The 16,272-nt window shown below is 35.9% G+C and overlaps 1 protein-coding gene across 2 annotated transcripts; it reads right to left on the bottom strand.

Annotated features, from left to right (window-relative positions):
• Positions 1-5,907: 5,907 nt before the first annotated feature.
• Positions 5,908-14,358, bottom strand: LOC119637590 (serine/threonine-protein kinase ATR). Of its 2 annotated transcripts, none has more exons than XM_038033733.1 (7): positions 14,103-14,358; positions 11,634-14,040; positions 11,263-11,556; positions 7,098-11,210; positions 6,307-7,032; positions 6,103-6,249; positions 5,908-6,020 (listed from the first exon to the last, which is right to left on the bottom strand). In XM_038033733.1, exons 1-6 carry the CDS (start codon positions 14,333-14,335, stop codon positions 6,124-6,126), a joined length of 7,899 nt encoding a protein of 2,632 aa, XP_037889661.1. In that variant the 5' UTR covers positions 14,336-14,358; the 3' UTR covers positions 5,908-6,020; positions 6,103-6,123. The 2 variants fall into 2 exon arrangements, with proteins under 2 accessions (XP_037889661.1, XP_037889660.1); XM_038033732.1 differs by having other exon boundaries at positions 6,108-6,249.
• Between the last annotated feature and the right edge of the window lie 1,914 nt (positions 14,359-16,272).

Here is a 16,272-nt window from a genome sequence, read left to right as displayed (position 1 = left end):
TTATTGGGAGTTTATTTGACAGACGAAATTATCCTATCAACTTGAGCCCTTTTTGCATGAAAGTTAGGTTATTCATTAAAAAAAAAACCAATGACCAGGTATGCAAACAAGGTGACAGTGATACGCTTGAGATTCATGTGACATCCTGTGTATATCAAACGCATACTGATTCTCTGCACCTCCTTGATTTATTAGAAATAGAGTCGACTTGCTATCTGAAAAAATAACAAATCTTTTGATATCATCAGTAATAGCCACTTTGATAGCATGTCTGATGGCAAGCAATTTAATAAAAGTCAAGTATAGTTCCTCCGCAATTTTGATTTTGTGTACTATTTTAGACAAATGCTTCACTATCGAGAAGCTAGATACACTATGTCCGCCAGGACCGTCAGTGGCATATATATCATACCGGTTGTTACAATAGGAGAGCTTTTCTTGAGGCCCTCATACTAAAAAGATAGTTTGGTTCGAAATGTAGGTTGATTCAAGGATGTTCGTTAAGGCTCTATATTTACTGGTAACAAAATTCCAGAGAAGGAAAGAATTTATCTGGTTAAAAATATGATGGGGAAAAGAAAGGATTCATTATCTTGTCCTTAATTAAATCCTTAGCAGTGCAAAAAAGAGCTCTTTCGGACCGTTGACCAGAAATGATACTGAAATTATGTTGAGGAGTTGGGGGGGGACAATCCAGTACAACGTTTTAAAATTTTATTCCTTAATGTTTGTATATGTTTCTCAATATATTGCAGAAAATTACAAAATGTAGAAAGTACAAATTGAATCTTAGACCTGGCTACAGCTTTGTACCCAGTCAAACCATTTTTGGCAACCTGACTGATTATTAGTCATGAGTTTGATGACATTACATCCAGCTTGACAGTCTTTGAAGACTTTCTCATAATATTCGCGAAGTGTTAGGCTTTCATTTAAAATTCTACCAAGAAATCGAAAAGCCGACTAACTTTATTTCCTTTAAAAAAGAGCCTTTTAGAACCTTCGGCAAAATAAATAATATTTGTTCTGCTAGGATTATAATACAAATTAAGATCGGCACATGCATCGAACAAAAGATTAACTTTTGTCGAGAGATTATTCACGACTACTGGAAAGGATGAATTCGGAAATACAGTTAAGAAATTATCTGCATAATGAAAAATATGAGTTTTGTCACCTTGAAGATCATGCAAATTAGCTCTATATATTAGTTTGGGGAAAAAGAAATCCATTATTTTTTCGGTAGATAGCTGCACTGATAGATTTCTCGTAAAGTATCGATCAAACAATTTCAGATTTATGCTCGTTGGAAAGGTGAAATTTCGCAGTAAAAATAATTCTTTTGCTGTTTTTAGTTTGGTGCATTCAGTTGTGAGTTACAGCGTGTTAAAAATGGAAGTGAACAAAGAGAAAATTCGGTACATTTTACAGTTTTTCTTTGACAAAGGCGAAAATGCAAGCCAGACGGCTAAAATTGTGAATGGTGTTTATGGTTCCGATACTGTAACAGCCAGCTATGTGCAATTTTGATTTCGTAGATTCCGTTCAGGAATTTTTGATGTTAAAGATGCACCTCGCACAGGTAGGCCGGTCGTCGAAAATGTCGATAAAATCGGAGAAATGATCGAAGTTGATCGGCATGTTAGCAGTCGTAACATCGCCCAGGAGCTAAAAATCGACCATAAAACAGTTTTAAACTATTTACACAAAGCTGGATTCAAAAAGAAGCTCGAGGTTTGGGTGCCACACCGATTAACAGAAAAAAACATGATGGATCGAATTTCCATCTGCGAAGCCTTGGCCAAACGTAATGATATAGACCCATTTATTAAACGGATGGTGACTGGAGACGAGAAATGGATCACATTCGATAACCCTGTGCGAAAACGATCGTGGTCAAAGAGCGGTGAAGCACCTCAAACGGCCAGGAAGGTTTTGCTATGCATTTGGTGGGACTGGAAGGGGATTATTTATTATGAGTTGCTTCCATATGGCCAAACGCTAAATTCTGATCTCTACTGTCAACAACTGGACCGTTTGAAGATAGCGATTGACCAGAAACGGCCAGAATTGGCCAACAGGAGAGATGTCGCGTTCCACCAGGACAACGCTAGGCCACACACATCTACAATGACTCGCCAGAAACTTCGGGAGCTTGGTTGGGAAGTTTTAATGCATCCGCCATACAGTCCGGACTTGGCACCAAGCGATTATCATCTTTTTCTTGCATTGCAAAATTTCTTTAATGATAAAAAATTGGAATCTAGGGAGGGTTGTGAAAATCGACTACTAGAGTTTTTTGCAAATAGAGACCAGGACTTCTATGAGAGAGGCATTTTGAAGTTACCTTTTAAATGGCAACAAATCATACAACAAAACGGTGCATATTTGACCCAAATCGGACAATCCGAAGCATGTTAAATAAAGTCCTGAAGTTCATATAAAAATAATGGACTTCTTTTTCCCCAACCTAATAGATGGAAGAGATTGGGGACTCAAGCAACTGCCTTGTGGAGTACCACCATATACATCAACTTTGCCTGTAAGCATTGCCAACACACGCTTAGATAAAAAGTTTAATATCCATAGACATGTTTAAAGAGGAATTGAAAAGTTTAAGACACAAATTGACACAATCACAGACTTTGCTGATGTGCAGGGAAAACATAACAACCGTTTTGCCAGCTTTCTCCAGACTAGTTATGAAAAAAGGTATTTCATTAATGCACATATTCGCATATTTGCGTTTTAATACGCCTAAGAACGAGATGGAATAATGTTCTCAGTTTTCGGGAAATCCATTGTTCATCGTCTCCTTAACCATGAGGTTGGTAATTTTTATAGATACAAATATTAGCGATATTGGTCGAAAGTTGCTTAAATCATTCAAGTCTTAACCTGGTTTAGGAATGGGATATATCGCAAATCTAGGGGTCTAAAGTTAATAGACCATCAGTTATTCATTGTATGCAACAGAATAGTTAAGCTTTCCCCAGACAATGCTCTAACTTTATCTTACTTAACTCCGTCACAACCTGCAACGGTAGCTGCCTTTCAGGAATGTAAAACATACATTAACTCACATACTAAGAGTAAGTGAAGATATTGTAATTTGATTGTCACTTGGAATATAGCTCTGGAGAATATCTAAGTATCTTCTATTATCAGATTCGTACAGTACAGCACAGCCATTCAATGTTTACCTAAAATGTGGATGACCATTGATATAATTCCAGAAAAAACGCAAGCTGCCATTGCCACACAACTTTTTAATCATGATAGCTCTATGTTTCCTTTTCGCCTTTCTTCAACTTCAGACCTTCATCCTTCTGGGTGTTGTATCATCAAATGGAGTTGACTGGATTGGCGAATTTACTCATTTTTTTCTTGCAGCGTGGTGTTTGCGAAAGAGTGTTTGCAGAGAAGGCTTCCACCAACGTTTAGGTGAGAAGAATTCAATATCAGTTCTAGCAGACTTAATCTCAGACTAAAAAGACTTTGAATTGATGATAAATCAGAAGAAAGACCAATTTTAGATAAACAGTCCATAAGAAATTTACATGAACTGAAATTTTCTGTTTTTTTAACGGAATTGCTGCAACTTTGAAATAAAATGGAAGAGTGTTGACTTTTGCCAATTGAGACATTAGTCGTATTCCAGTTGAATGATAATACAGTTGAATAAGGAAAAGTTATATCCAAGACACTGCTCGCCGTGTGATCACTCCGGTTGCATTGATAGATAATATTACTACTATTTAAAACATTAAAACTGCTGACAATGATGGCATTTACAAAGATCTTGTCTTTGCTGGTTGGGAGCTGATCGCCATGCTAGCAGTGTTTAGCATTGAAATCTCCAGTAGAAAGTCACATAATCTCTGAATCTCCTCACGAAAAATTTCTACATCCACACTGGGTGGAAAGTAACATGATGCTGCTACATTAAATGACCCGGTTTACAATTGATGGTTTTGATGATAATAACGCCAACAGTAGAATTGTAAGGAATAGGTCTAGAATTGACACCTTTCTGGACTAATGGGCTAACACCATCATAGCCGTCTTCATGCCATTTGGTGGCTGATATATAATTGAAACTTTTAACTTAACTTTTAACTTAACAAATTGTCTTATTTTAGAAAAGCTTCTCTTAAGATGCAGACCTCAATATTATTTGAGTTCATCTAAAAATCTAAACACAATAAGTTACGCCGAACACTTTGGATTTTATATTGTAGAAGAGATCATATTTTAAATAAGAACGGTATTCCGACGAATTTACTCAAAGCACCAGGCACTTGATCGTAGCGAGAATCAACACAATAAGACATTTTTTCTTCAAATTCCTTAACAAGATTCTGAAGGATCATCGGACGGGTACAATCTTTAATCGCAGAGATTAAGTCAATCAAGTTCCGAAGAGCACAAATTGTTGTTCGAAATCACTGGCCGCTGTGATCTTGTTACAGACCTTTAGAGGTGAACTGGGAGACGGTGTGGAAATAACAGATTTCCTTTTAACGACTGCATTACATTTTTTCTTTCTTAAAATCTTGTCAACATTCTAATTATCCTCCTTAGCTAAATTGGCGAACGAGTTCCCCAATGGACGGAAGTTTCCATCATAAGAATTATCATCCAGACATTCAAAGCAATTTGCGGAAAATATCTCTTTCACTTCTTTGTAGGAAAAATTTGTAATGGCCATAATCTTGTTGATTGTTAACTCACCCTCTCTGTTAAAGGAAGATTTATTCAGAGTTTTGTGTTCACTTGAACCACAGGACAGACACCTCATCACTTCACAGTTTCAGTACACGGTGCAATAAGTAAGACACCAGTTGTTTTTGGCTTTGAAAAACTGCAACACATGCCCATATCTGCCACATTTAAAATCTTTAAAGATGGGTACGATATAATCCACAGGGAGGTTACAATAATTAAACTTGACAGACTTGGGGAGAACTTTTCCTCTGAAACCGACTTGATGAATAGATCAGACGCAGCATTTTTGATAACCCAATCTATCTTATATTAGATTGGCACGTTACAAATAATTCCGAATATTTCCGTAAAAGCTCAAGTTAACTTTCAGCACTAAAAGCAGAGCTGAACAGTAATTTGGCTCTACCCTTATTAACCATCATTAGTTCTTTTAAACCATTAATATTGAAATATATGAGATAATCATACTAAAAAAAGATTCGAGGCGATATTCATACGTATACCCTTGGCATTTTCCCAGGTTTCAACAAAAACGAACAAATTGCAGTAAAGTCATAAAAATTAATTTCATGATATGCGTGCCAAAGGCATTCCAGATTTATTGACTACCTTGTTACTGAGCACTCTTGAATCATTAGCTAAAGGACATAAATCAACGCCATTCCAAGCAAACCTGTATAAGATTCTTGATGTAGAATTTTAAACAGAAAAAAATTTGTTAAAACTACAAAATTGGCATTTTAAAGATAAATCTATTAGAAACGCCAGCCATAAACGATTATTCGAACTTGGTAAAATACTTCTCAACTCACATAAATCTCTAATTGATGATGCTCATCATGAAGATGGAACTGAATGCAAAATAAGTTATGAGATCTATCAAACGTTACCTGCGACGCGAAGTTTTAAGAAATTTTTCAGCAATGCTCATACCTAACCATACAAGTAATGCTCTTCTTAAGGAACTAAGTTTCGATACTAACATAACCAATTTATTCTTTTGATTCACTATGATTTGAGTTTGATTTCTTTGCATTCTCGCAACAGTTTTTTATGTTTCGTCATCGTATTCGCGTATTCATTTTAGTAAAAACGTTTATAATTATATTGGATTGCATATGATCGCTGATGTTATGTAAATTATCATTAAGTTGGATCTCACCCGCATATTACATTTTAACAGTAGCCGGCCTGTTGTGAAATCTTTGTATACAATGCCAATGACCATAAATCTCCTATGTAAGGTAACGCTTATATACATTATTAGTTTTACGTGGGTGCTATAAACATATCTGTAATTTTGTAGAAGAATTGAAAATAAGGAAAACTTAATTATAATTTTCTCTAAGGTATACATTTATTTTTTTTAATTACACAACTCAGTGAATGTGACTTTTAAAGATATGCACCCCATCCGACATACATGGCAGCCAAATTATCAATATCGGTAGCTTCATTAATTAAGAAATTCACTTGACCTTCGGTAGATAGGGGAATGCCATTGGCTTCAGTTTTTTTCACCTGTAATGATTCAACTTCCATTATTAATAAAATACTTATAAACTCTTATACACTTACATAACCCTGTAAACGTTCTTCGATACGCCTGACGTCTAACATAGCTTTAGGATCGGTTATTTCCAAGTCGGGCGACGATTTTGCTTTAGTGCGATTTAAATTACCCAAATCATAAACGAATGGACGTAAAATTGATTTTAAAGTTTTAGCTTCATCCTTTAAAACGCGCAAAGTAATTTCACAGCATTTGCGAAAGAGACCTTCAACACCCAAAGGGCCCATCGCGAAAACCATGTTGTGTGTAAGACGAAAAGGAACAACTTCGGGATATGCGAAGCATTCGCCTTGATTAAAAAGGCAATTAAAATCGACATGAACAGCGTCACCATTTGTTTCGTCGAAAAGTATATTCTCGCCATGACGATCTCCCAATCCCAGTATATAGCCAACCATGGACATAACAGCTACAGTCTTAACATAAGCAGTACGTGCTTGATACCAACTATGTGGAGTGGGGAATTGTTGATGAAACCAATTATGAAATAATGGGGGATGGCGGGGTAATAGCTTTTGAGTAAACAAAGCACGTTTTTTTTCAATACTTTCAGTTTGTGCAAGAACACATTGGCGTAAAATGCGATCAGGCACACCAAGGCCGCGCATACGATAAAACGAAGTACAAATCCCACGAAATGAATTTAATCGAGGCAACCACTCGACTAAACCGCATTCCTCATTAAAGGGGATAGCAGCATATGTACGTATGCGTAAACTTCGATGACGTGCCTTTGCGAAAAAAAAACATTGTCGGAACCATATTTATGCGAAATATATTCACCATGAAAGTTTACCTGAGAATCTTGATGTAGATAGCGTTTAACTAGACCATTGAATTCCATTAAGCGAAAATCCCGCCGCAAATCGTCCTTCGGTTTTATCATTACATTATAACTCAAACCGTCACTACATTCAATACAAATTTTCTTGGGCTTAGCAGCTGAACGTAAAACCACTATTTCTTCGCTGATACCTCGGATATATACAGACTTATAAGGGAATGGATTACTAGGTATTATCGAAGCGAAACCATCACCGCTGGTATTCGGCATTCCAACTTCGTTGTTATTATTTAAACTTAGAGATTCTGCAGCATTGGCATTGATGGGAAATGATATTTGCATGTATTTTTCAAACGGTAGCATAATTTCTGAAAAATTTGGATCGCGAAAAAGGCGCGGCAGCTGCCGAACTAATGAACTTAATTCATAAGAACGATCAAAGCTTACATCCTTGTTTGTTAATTCAATTAGACGCTCTGACAGCATATTAAAATCTTTTAGTAACTTTTGAAATATTGGCTTGTCTAAGCGAGAATCTGTAAAAATCAGATGACAGCGCTTTATACGAGTGGAATGACATGATTTAAAAACCGGCAACAGCATCCATAAAGATTGTTGAGGAAAATGCTCGATTAATTTAACAATGATATTCTTTAAAGTTTCATAGACCTCTTTGGAAGGATGACATATCCGACTCAATAATTGAGAAAAGGCCGTATAAAAAATGGAAGTGGAGAGTATATTATTGCAGTTATTAATTAAATCATTCATTTTGCGAGCTATTTCTTGAAACGCCGCCAACTTTGTAGCTGTTGCCGAACCTGAGGCGGGCTTATCACATAAACTTGCCAGGTACGAAGTAAAGTCCAACCATATACTCAGTAGGCGTGGTAGGGATTGATAGACGTTGGCAAAACCATACTTCAAACCTTTAGCGTAATTTAGCATTATATCTTGCAATAGACGGTACCCAATTTCTCCTTCCCTCTGATCTACCGCATAGGAATCGTAGATTTTTTCCATGTATTGAGCTAGATGAACGTAACACTTTTCAGAACAGCGATTGCCTTCCAAAGCTTCCTTGAAATAACGCAAATTCAATTCGGAACAAATATTCATAGATTCGGCGTTATAGGTAGCCTGTAGAAATTTTGCCTCAGCATATAAGCCACGCTGAACGTTATCAAGTTTGCGTATGTCTCCTGCGCAACAAGATTCTAAACGAAGAATATTTTCTTCTAGCAATTTAAATGTATAGGTTTGTTCTCCTTTTTGCCACATTAGTCTAGCTTTTTCTAAAAATAAAGTTAGAGGCTTATATGGCTCGGCTTTCATAAGGCTTAGTTGTGCTTGTTGCAGGCAACCAGCTACACGATTCATTTGACCACTGCGTATCCATAATTTACCAATTTCCTCATTCACGCAATCATTAACGAGTTTCACCAGTTCTTTGTTATGATTTTCGTATTTAGACAAAATGCGCTTTGTTTCCGAAAGTAGATTACGTCTCAAACAAAATACGGGTTCTACAACGCGCGCCATGGGTTGGAGAATTTTTAATCGCGCATTCCAATTATTAAAAAAATCCTGGATTTTGCGCATACATTCTTCTTTCAAATTTCCTGTTTGAACGGGCCTCTTAATACTGGTCACAATATTGTTAATTAGAACTTTATTTTTTTCCACCTCATCCAACATATGCAATCTTATCATTTCGTCATAGCAACTATCATAGGAATACTCATTAACACCGGAACACAAACGCATATTAAAAAGGATATTACTACGAATATTATCCAACTGTTGCTGAAAATAAGCTAATCCAGGCGAAGAAGCATTGTCAATTTCATTTGGCTGTCTAAACAATAGAAATGCATCAGCGCATTGTATGTTCCAATTGGTAATCTTACTCTTAATCACTGAGTTCTCTAACAAATCTTCAAGCTCATCGTAGCGCCCCAATCGCCAAAGCAATTCAGATTTGCATTCTTTAAAATAATCATCAGTATATTGATCGTTCAACTTCTGCCACAAACCATCAAATGTAAGTAAAGCTGTGGCAGAGATATCCATTCGCAGATAACAATCAATCATGCCTTTGATATGCTCTTGATTGATGGTATCACCACTACACAACAATTGTTCGTAACAAGTAATCGTATCTTGAGGACGATCTACAATACGATTTACCAATATCTCCTCGGCCAAAGTAAGATTTGTCTTCTTGAGATAAACCGCACCCTCCACCGAATCAGAATCCATAAGTTTACCATGAATTTCAATTAAAAAGGAAAGTTGCTCTTGCAATCTTGATTCAATATTTTCTTCTATATATTCCTCTAAATAGAGTAAAGCTCGTGTATAATCTCCCGCATCGTAATTGGCCTTTGACACATTAAATTTATTAAACTTTTTCATAAATTCTTCGATCGCTTTGTAACGCTGATCCGGTTCTGATATTTTGCCTCCAACCATGTGCACACGCTGCCATTCTCGCAGCCATCTCTGCAAAAAGTCCAACTGTTCGGAACACAACTTAATACAAGTTTCTAATTTCTTGCCCGTATCCATAAAGTTGGACACCTTTTTTAACATTGTCGTTGATACATTATGTGCTGAATATTTTGTTGATTTAAATTCTTTAAAACAAACCAAATCGCATTCTGTTTGGATGTGATCTCGAGGATCAGACCCGCCATAATTAAACACTGCTTGAAATTCCTCAAATATACATTGAAATGCGATTTCATCGCATTCCTGCACAGCATGCAGCAATATATATGGAAAGAATAATGCCAACATATTATTATCACGTTTCATACTGGGTTTATATGAGTTGAGTAGATGATTAGTTTCGTCATTTTGCACCAAATCTATTAAACGACAGCTCCAAGCAAAAGCCCAATCTTCATAAGAGTTCAATGCGTTACTTTTGAAGAGAGGATGTTCGCTATTTTTATTTTCCCGCTTGCTGGCTGTATAGCAAGAGCTCAAGAACGGCTCCATAACCTGTTGCGTTCGCTTCGGTATTGCCATCCAAACATTAAGTTTCTTACTCTCTTTAGGTGATATACCAAAAACCGATAAGGTTTCTTGAATGGCTAAAGAAAAGTTATCTACATATTTTGTTTCCTTTTTATATTGATAAGCTCGACATAGTTCGGTTAAAGCTAATACCGCAAAGTCGTCTGTATGTACGCTCAACGATATATCGATACCATTTTCAAAGGAGTAGTTTGAAGGCATATAACTTGGATCTACAGCTCCTAATTCGCCTAAGCATTTCGCAGACGCCAAATGCATACTCCTGTCCTCGTGACAACTGCCCGATACCAGATTATCAACAATATTCTCCAATAAAGGATCAACCCTTATTATATCCAACGTTAAATGGTTGATTTCTTCGCGGTGTTGACTAATAAAACTCTTTAAATATCGTAATCCATGTATACGAACTTGCAGGTTTTCATTGGAGATTTGTTTATAAAGAAACCCCAATTTTTCCAAAAAACTTGAACGTTCAGTTTTCGACAGATCAGATTGTTGTTTTACATAAGCGTGAATTTCCGATCTAAGATTCACTTCACTTTCCAAAAAGTATAAATTCGGGATATACAAACCGAGAAGATTATCATTTTTTAAAATCAAATAATGATAGATATCGTTAATTTCTTCGAAGTTTTGTGGTAGCAGAGGTTGTAATGTAGCAACTATCCGACTTAACGACGGTCCCAATTCTTGAATATTGACAATATGCAGGAAAATATGCCAAATTTTCAAACAAATATTTTGCAAATTTCCATCGTGAAGAGTTAGAACAAAACTAAGCATAGCCATAATTTTGAAGCGAAATTGCGTTACATTTTGCGAACCGATTAAGCGCATAATTTGTGCTAAACTGTAGAGAGTCTCTTCTTTAAGGGATTTTTCGAAATTTGGCTCGGCTAAGCAGGTTTGAAAATATGTTATTACTCCCAAAAAACGATCAGCAATAAAATTAGTAAATTCAAGTGTGGGACTCGTCAACGATTTAGCGCCTATCTCACGAGGCAACAGGCACTGAAATGCTTGCATTACAAACAGGGGACTCCTGTTAAAATACACCAGAAATTCTGAAACAGTTTGCTACAAAAGCACAAGATTTATTGCTTTTATTCAAAAGTAATTAGAAACTCACTTTAACATCTGCATTCATCAAATGGTTGAGATCGGTTCCCGTACATTTAATAATTAGATCAATGCAAGCGTTTCCCACTTCAAAATCTTCAGTTAAGTAAATGTGACTGTATGTGCGTAGAAATGAAACAATGAACAGGTTAGATACGGGTTTGCGTGTCATTTTTGAAATACTAATAATGAGGCCCTTGCAACGCGGTTCCTTAACACAATATGGCAGAATTATGGCAACTAAAAGCCGATAATATTTGCAGATAAACTCTTGTACACAAGAGAAACCCAGCATGTTGGTGAACTAAAGGTTTTAAACAAGAAAATCAAACAATCTAGTAAAAGATTTCAAACGCAATAAAATGATTTACTTTCACTTACAGATTTTAACGATCTAGTCATGCGAATACCTTTCGCAAGATATGAAAAGACAATAAGTTCTTTCAATAAGTTTAATGCATCGCGTTTATACCAATTCCACAACTGTATGGGTTGAATACCATAACGAGCACACATTTCTGTGGCACATAAAACGGCTTCATGGGCCACCTTAGAGTTTGGATGTATTAAATAGAAAAAAGTCATTTTGAAAAAATGATATAGCCACTGTTCGCTTAACCAACCATTTTCCGTACAACAAGTAAGTAGTTGTAACACAGCCCGTTGATAGTCTACATTTTTAACAGATTTCAACGATTTCGTAGTATGCTGCAGAAGAGCACATGCAATTGGTCGCAAAAACTTGCTTTCATGATGAGGTTTGAAACATTCTGTAACCATTAAACTAAACGTAGACAAATGGAAACAGGAAATATCCAAGGATTTTGTAATAATTTCAACACAATCCTCAACTGTAACATTATAGTTATTTAAATGATTGACTGCGAAAGCGTAATGAGGCTTTACAAATAGCTGCCGAAGCAAATGAGTGTGAACTTCACCTGGTAAGCCTTTTTCTCGTTCAAAAGCCTGAGTTTCGTATTGAAGTCTTATGACCGCCTCGTGATTTTCTAAATATTTCATCAGTTCAGAGCCACTTTTAACAAATGGTTGGCATTCATGGCAAATTATCTCCAGACTAAACCAATGATACGGTTCCAAACTAGCAATTTCGGAGGATGCTCCAAATGTCGCAATGACGGTATAAGATTTTTGCGCATTAAGGCAGCTTATGTTTTTCAAAAATATGTAAAATAAATCGGGATAACTAAGCAAAAGTTTTTTAAACTCCTTCAATAAGAAATCATTTTCAAACCATCCAAATGCCAAAAAGTGCTCTAAGCTCTGAGAAAATTTTGACTTGTAACTGAGAGACGACGAATTTTCGAACACATTCTTGATTATGGCCGCTGTCGAGGCGGTAATAAGTTTTTGCGCCTCCAAGGAGACCTCAAATTGTAATTGATTTAGAAGATCTAAGCAATTGTCTACTAACTGGGATTGTTTCACATACACGGTAGAGCTTTTTAAAGGATGCAAAAGTAACTCTAAGAGCGCAAATTGCGCTTTCTGGGTGAGGAAACTACGCATAAAATCCGATTTCAATATAAGCCCGGCCATCTTAACTGAATAATCAAGGAAATTGTTGCCATCCGTAGATATTGATTTCAGTTTAGTTACAATACTTTCTAAGGTCAAACGTACGCTTTCTTTCTTTAGATTTAGTGGGATCAATAAATCAACAGCATTTAAGCTAAGTGGTAAGTTTTTTAAATCCAAATCCGCCGCCTTATTTAGAAATTTTTGTTGCTGTCTTCGCACTAACGAGTGCTCTATAAGCATTAATGAAGCTATTGATTCTATAACTGCATCATAATCGTGTTTTAAAATATAGTTTTTTTGAGGAAAACTATCAATTTTATTCCATATATATTGCAGAAGTATTTGCGTTTCTTCCTTTAAAGGTTTAATATTAATTAAAGGAGGCAATAAACGCATCATCAAAATATATGACTCTGATGATTTTTTCAACGATTGATTTAATTCTTTCTTTAATAAATTTTGATGTACTTCCGGATAGTAATGCATCAAGGGAAACGCAAAGTTAATTAAAGATCTAACAAATTGAGTTAGAAGTGTTAAATCATAATGCAATCGTTCACTTCGCCAATGATGTAACTCTACAGTATATTGCATTAAGCTAACGGAATGTTGAAGTATTTGGCTTTTGTTGATCAATTGTTGATGAAATCTTGCCAACGTAACTACAATTGAAGACGATTCATCAATTAAATCGTTGAAAGTCTCTTGAGAGAAGCAATTATTGTCCAACCAAACAGGCAATTTTTCCCATATTACAGTTAGCGCCTCCAATGTCAATTCAAATATGCCATGTAAATGTTCATTTAAAATCGTAGTTTTCCTAAAAACACTTTTAACGTATTGAAAACAATATAACTTTGTAATAATATCGCATTCTTTAAGCGTTTTAAAAATGATGAGTAGGGAGTTTTCAAATATTGCGGGAAAATCGGCGTACCCAACAATCAGACAATGATCTACAACTTGTAGAAGAGCTTGTGCAATGTCATTCACTTCTTCAATGCTTACTTGTACGCAATCAAAACTAAAATGCTCGTCTATTGTTTTTAAGCAAGTGTCCGTTGTGGTAAATGCTGTTATATATAGTTGACTCGGGCTATCGGACAAGAGGTCCTCTTTGGCATATGATTCGATAAGTTGATCTATAGCTTGCACATAAGCCGTTACCAGTCGTTCAAACAGGGCTGGGCGGTTAATTAAGCACGAATCTAATAGCTTATGTTGAATTTGTAAGTTTTGTTCTAAACTGATGAAGGAAAACAACGTTAAAATAAAGCTGCAGCAATCCAAAAACTTGAGCATACTTACATATTTTCATCTTGAAAAGTAAAACACTTAATCAATTTGCTTGTCAGCCATAATATAAAAGTATCCTGGAAACAGTTTGTCGATTCTCGCGTTGATTGTCTTATCAAACTATGTTCTTTGCACAATATATCGTTAATAAAAGCGAAAACATCATTCAAGTCTGTTGTAGTACAATTTACTAAGCTATATAATAATCTCCATATATCCTTACGGCGACCTACCATCGCTGCCATGACTTATATATTTAGCTTATTGATAGTTTATACAACTCAATTTACTTATTCTTAATTGTTTTAGGTAGCAACTTGGAGGCAAAATGTTATTTCTTCTTCTTCTTCTTGTGTTATTCAGTAAATTAATAACTAAAAATTCGCTGAGATGTGTGAAAAAGGCATAATGTGAACACAGAGTTCTTTGTTTGGGCATTAGCAAAGTTGGGGTTAGATGGGATATATGATATTATTATTTATTTATTTTAGTGATTATTTGGTAATCTTGCGTGTTATACGTTCTCCACGTTATTTTTTTTTTATACTTTGTATTAAAATACGCATATTATCCGTTCGTCACGTAGGATAGAACAAAAGAACGAGGAGTAAATTCCGATGTGTAAGATGCAATGCGATATATGAGTATAAAAAGTTATATGAAGGAATTCATGGATGAGAGAGCAAAAAAGTGTAAAAGAGAGTAGGTTCATAAATTAACTGTAAACGCTTATATATCTTGATGGCATGATTTAAAAATGGAAAAGATTGCAACGTAAGCTGTTAAATTGCGAAAACACAAAACGTCAAGAATGCCGTGGTCACGAAGACCACATATATTCACTTTGTGAAGTGTGGAATGACGAATAGAAGTCATGCTATTCGGACAGACAAAGAGGATATGGTCAACAGATGGTAAGACTTCACATATGCATGGAGGGTTGTTTACTATGTTAATAAAGGAGAGTAGGATCTTTTAGAATAGTTTCGGTTCAGAGCACCTGTGAAAGTATTTGAAAGTCTATCAAGGAAACAATCGGAAGAGTCATTGCTTTGAGTGGTATTTGAAATGTTGCAGATAGTATTGCTAAGTAAAGAAAGTTTGATATACTTTGGAATATGGGTATGTGAGTAGCAGCGGATAATAGGACACAAATGGAGACCAATTTCGATTGAATAGTGAGAACTACCTAAGGTGTCGTTAAGGATCTTTCAGATATTTAGAGAACTTAGATTAGGTGTACAGATTGAAAGATCAATGGAAGAAGAGATGGAACCAAAATGAGTAGGATCTGCATTATTTAGTAAGACTAAATTGCTGCTTTTAAGAAAATCTTGAATTTGTCCAATTTAGCGAAACTTTCTAGAGAGTAGGAAAAACTATTGTTTCGAGCATTTCGAGAGAAGGTGTATATTTGAGGCTTCAATCTGCTGAATCGTTTTTGGATTTAGTAATTTTTTTATAGAAGAATAAGTTTTCGAATTAAATAAATGATCATTCTTACAATTGATACATTTTTTATATTACAACCTTTGCGGCATTGTAATGTCGGCTCGATATATGGTTTAACCGGGAAGTTAATGCCTTCCAAACAGTTGTTGGAAGGCAAAACATTCCCGGAAAGACTCAAACGGATTGATTCCAACGGCACAAGGGAGTTAAAGAATTGGTCGAGTTTAATGAAGCGCATCACTTCCGCAACTTTGCAGAAGCCAGGTAGGAGACCGAATTTGGGCAGATTCTTGCGACATGCGTTTGAGTGGACTTCAAGTTCAATGAAATCAGAGGAGATAGAAGCGACACCACGGATTTCACCAAATTCGGATGATATATACTCGTTATAGATGTTGTTAAGTGAAGTATTGGCGGCAATAGAATTTATCGTAAGGGCATTGGAAGACATCAATTTGATTTTTTTGTTAGAAACGAAAAAAGTTATGAAAAGTAATCGAAATCGTGGTATAAATTTCGGCCAAATTCTACTGTTGGGAAAGCATTTTTTCTAGACTGAATAAATACACTATACTCACTTCTGGTATGAGCATGAGCTCTGCCTCTGGGGGTTCTGATGTCCCCATTTTCGAGGGAAACTGTGAGGCCTTGTGCCCAAACCATATTTCGCAGATTGTGTTGTAACGGGTTTTCTTGGGCGGGGTATAACTCAGCCACTCCAAGGTTCGTT

The sequence above is a fragment of the Glossina fuscipes genome, unplaced genomic scaffold (genome assembly GCF_014805625.2).
Source record: "Glossina fuscipes isolate IAEA_lab_2018 unplaced genomic scaffold, Yale_Gfus_2 60, whole genome shotgun sequence".
NCBI classification, from domain to species: domain Eukaryota; kingdom Metazoa; phylum Arthropoda; class Insecta; order Diptera; family Glossinidae; genus Glossina; species Glossina fuscipes.
Note: the sequence above shows the minus strand (reverse complement) of the source record. Positions and strands in the feature narration are given on the sequence as shown.

Bases quoted from the DNA above. Each gene is read 5' to 3' on its own strand.
- LOC119637590 (XM_038033733.1), bottom strand. From the start codon at position 14,335: ATGGCAGCGATGGTAGGTCGCCGTAAGGATATATGGAGATTATTATAT. The intron at 11,557-11,633 runs GTAAGTGAAAGT...TAAAACCTTTAG, and splicing joins TGACTAGATCGTTAAAATCT to TTCACCAACATGCTGGGTTT. The intron at 6,250-6,306 runs GTAAGTGTATAA...GAATCATTACAG, and splicing joins AAGAACGTTTACAGGGTTAT to GTGAAAAAAACTGAAGCCAA.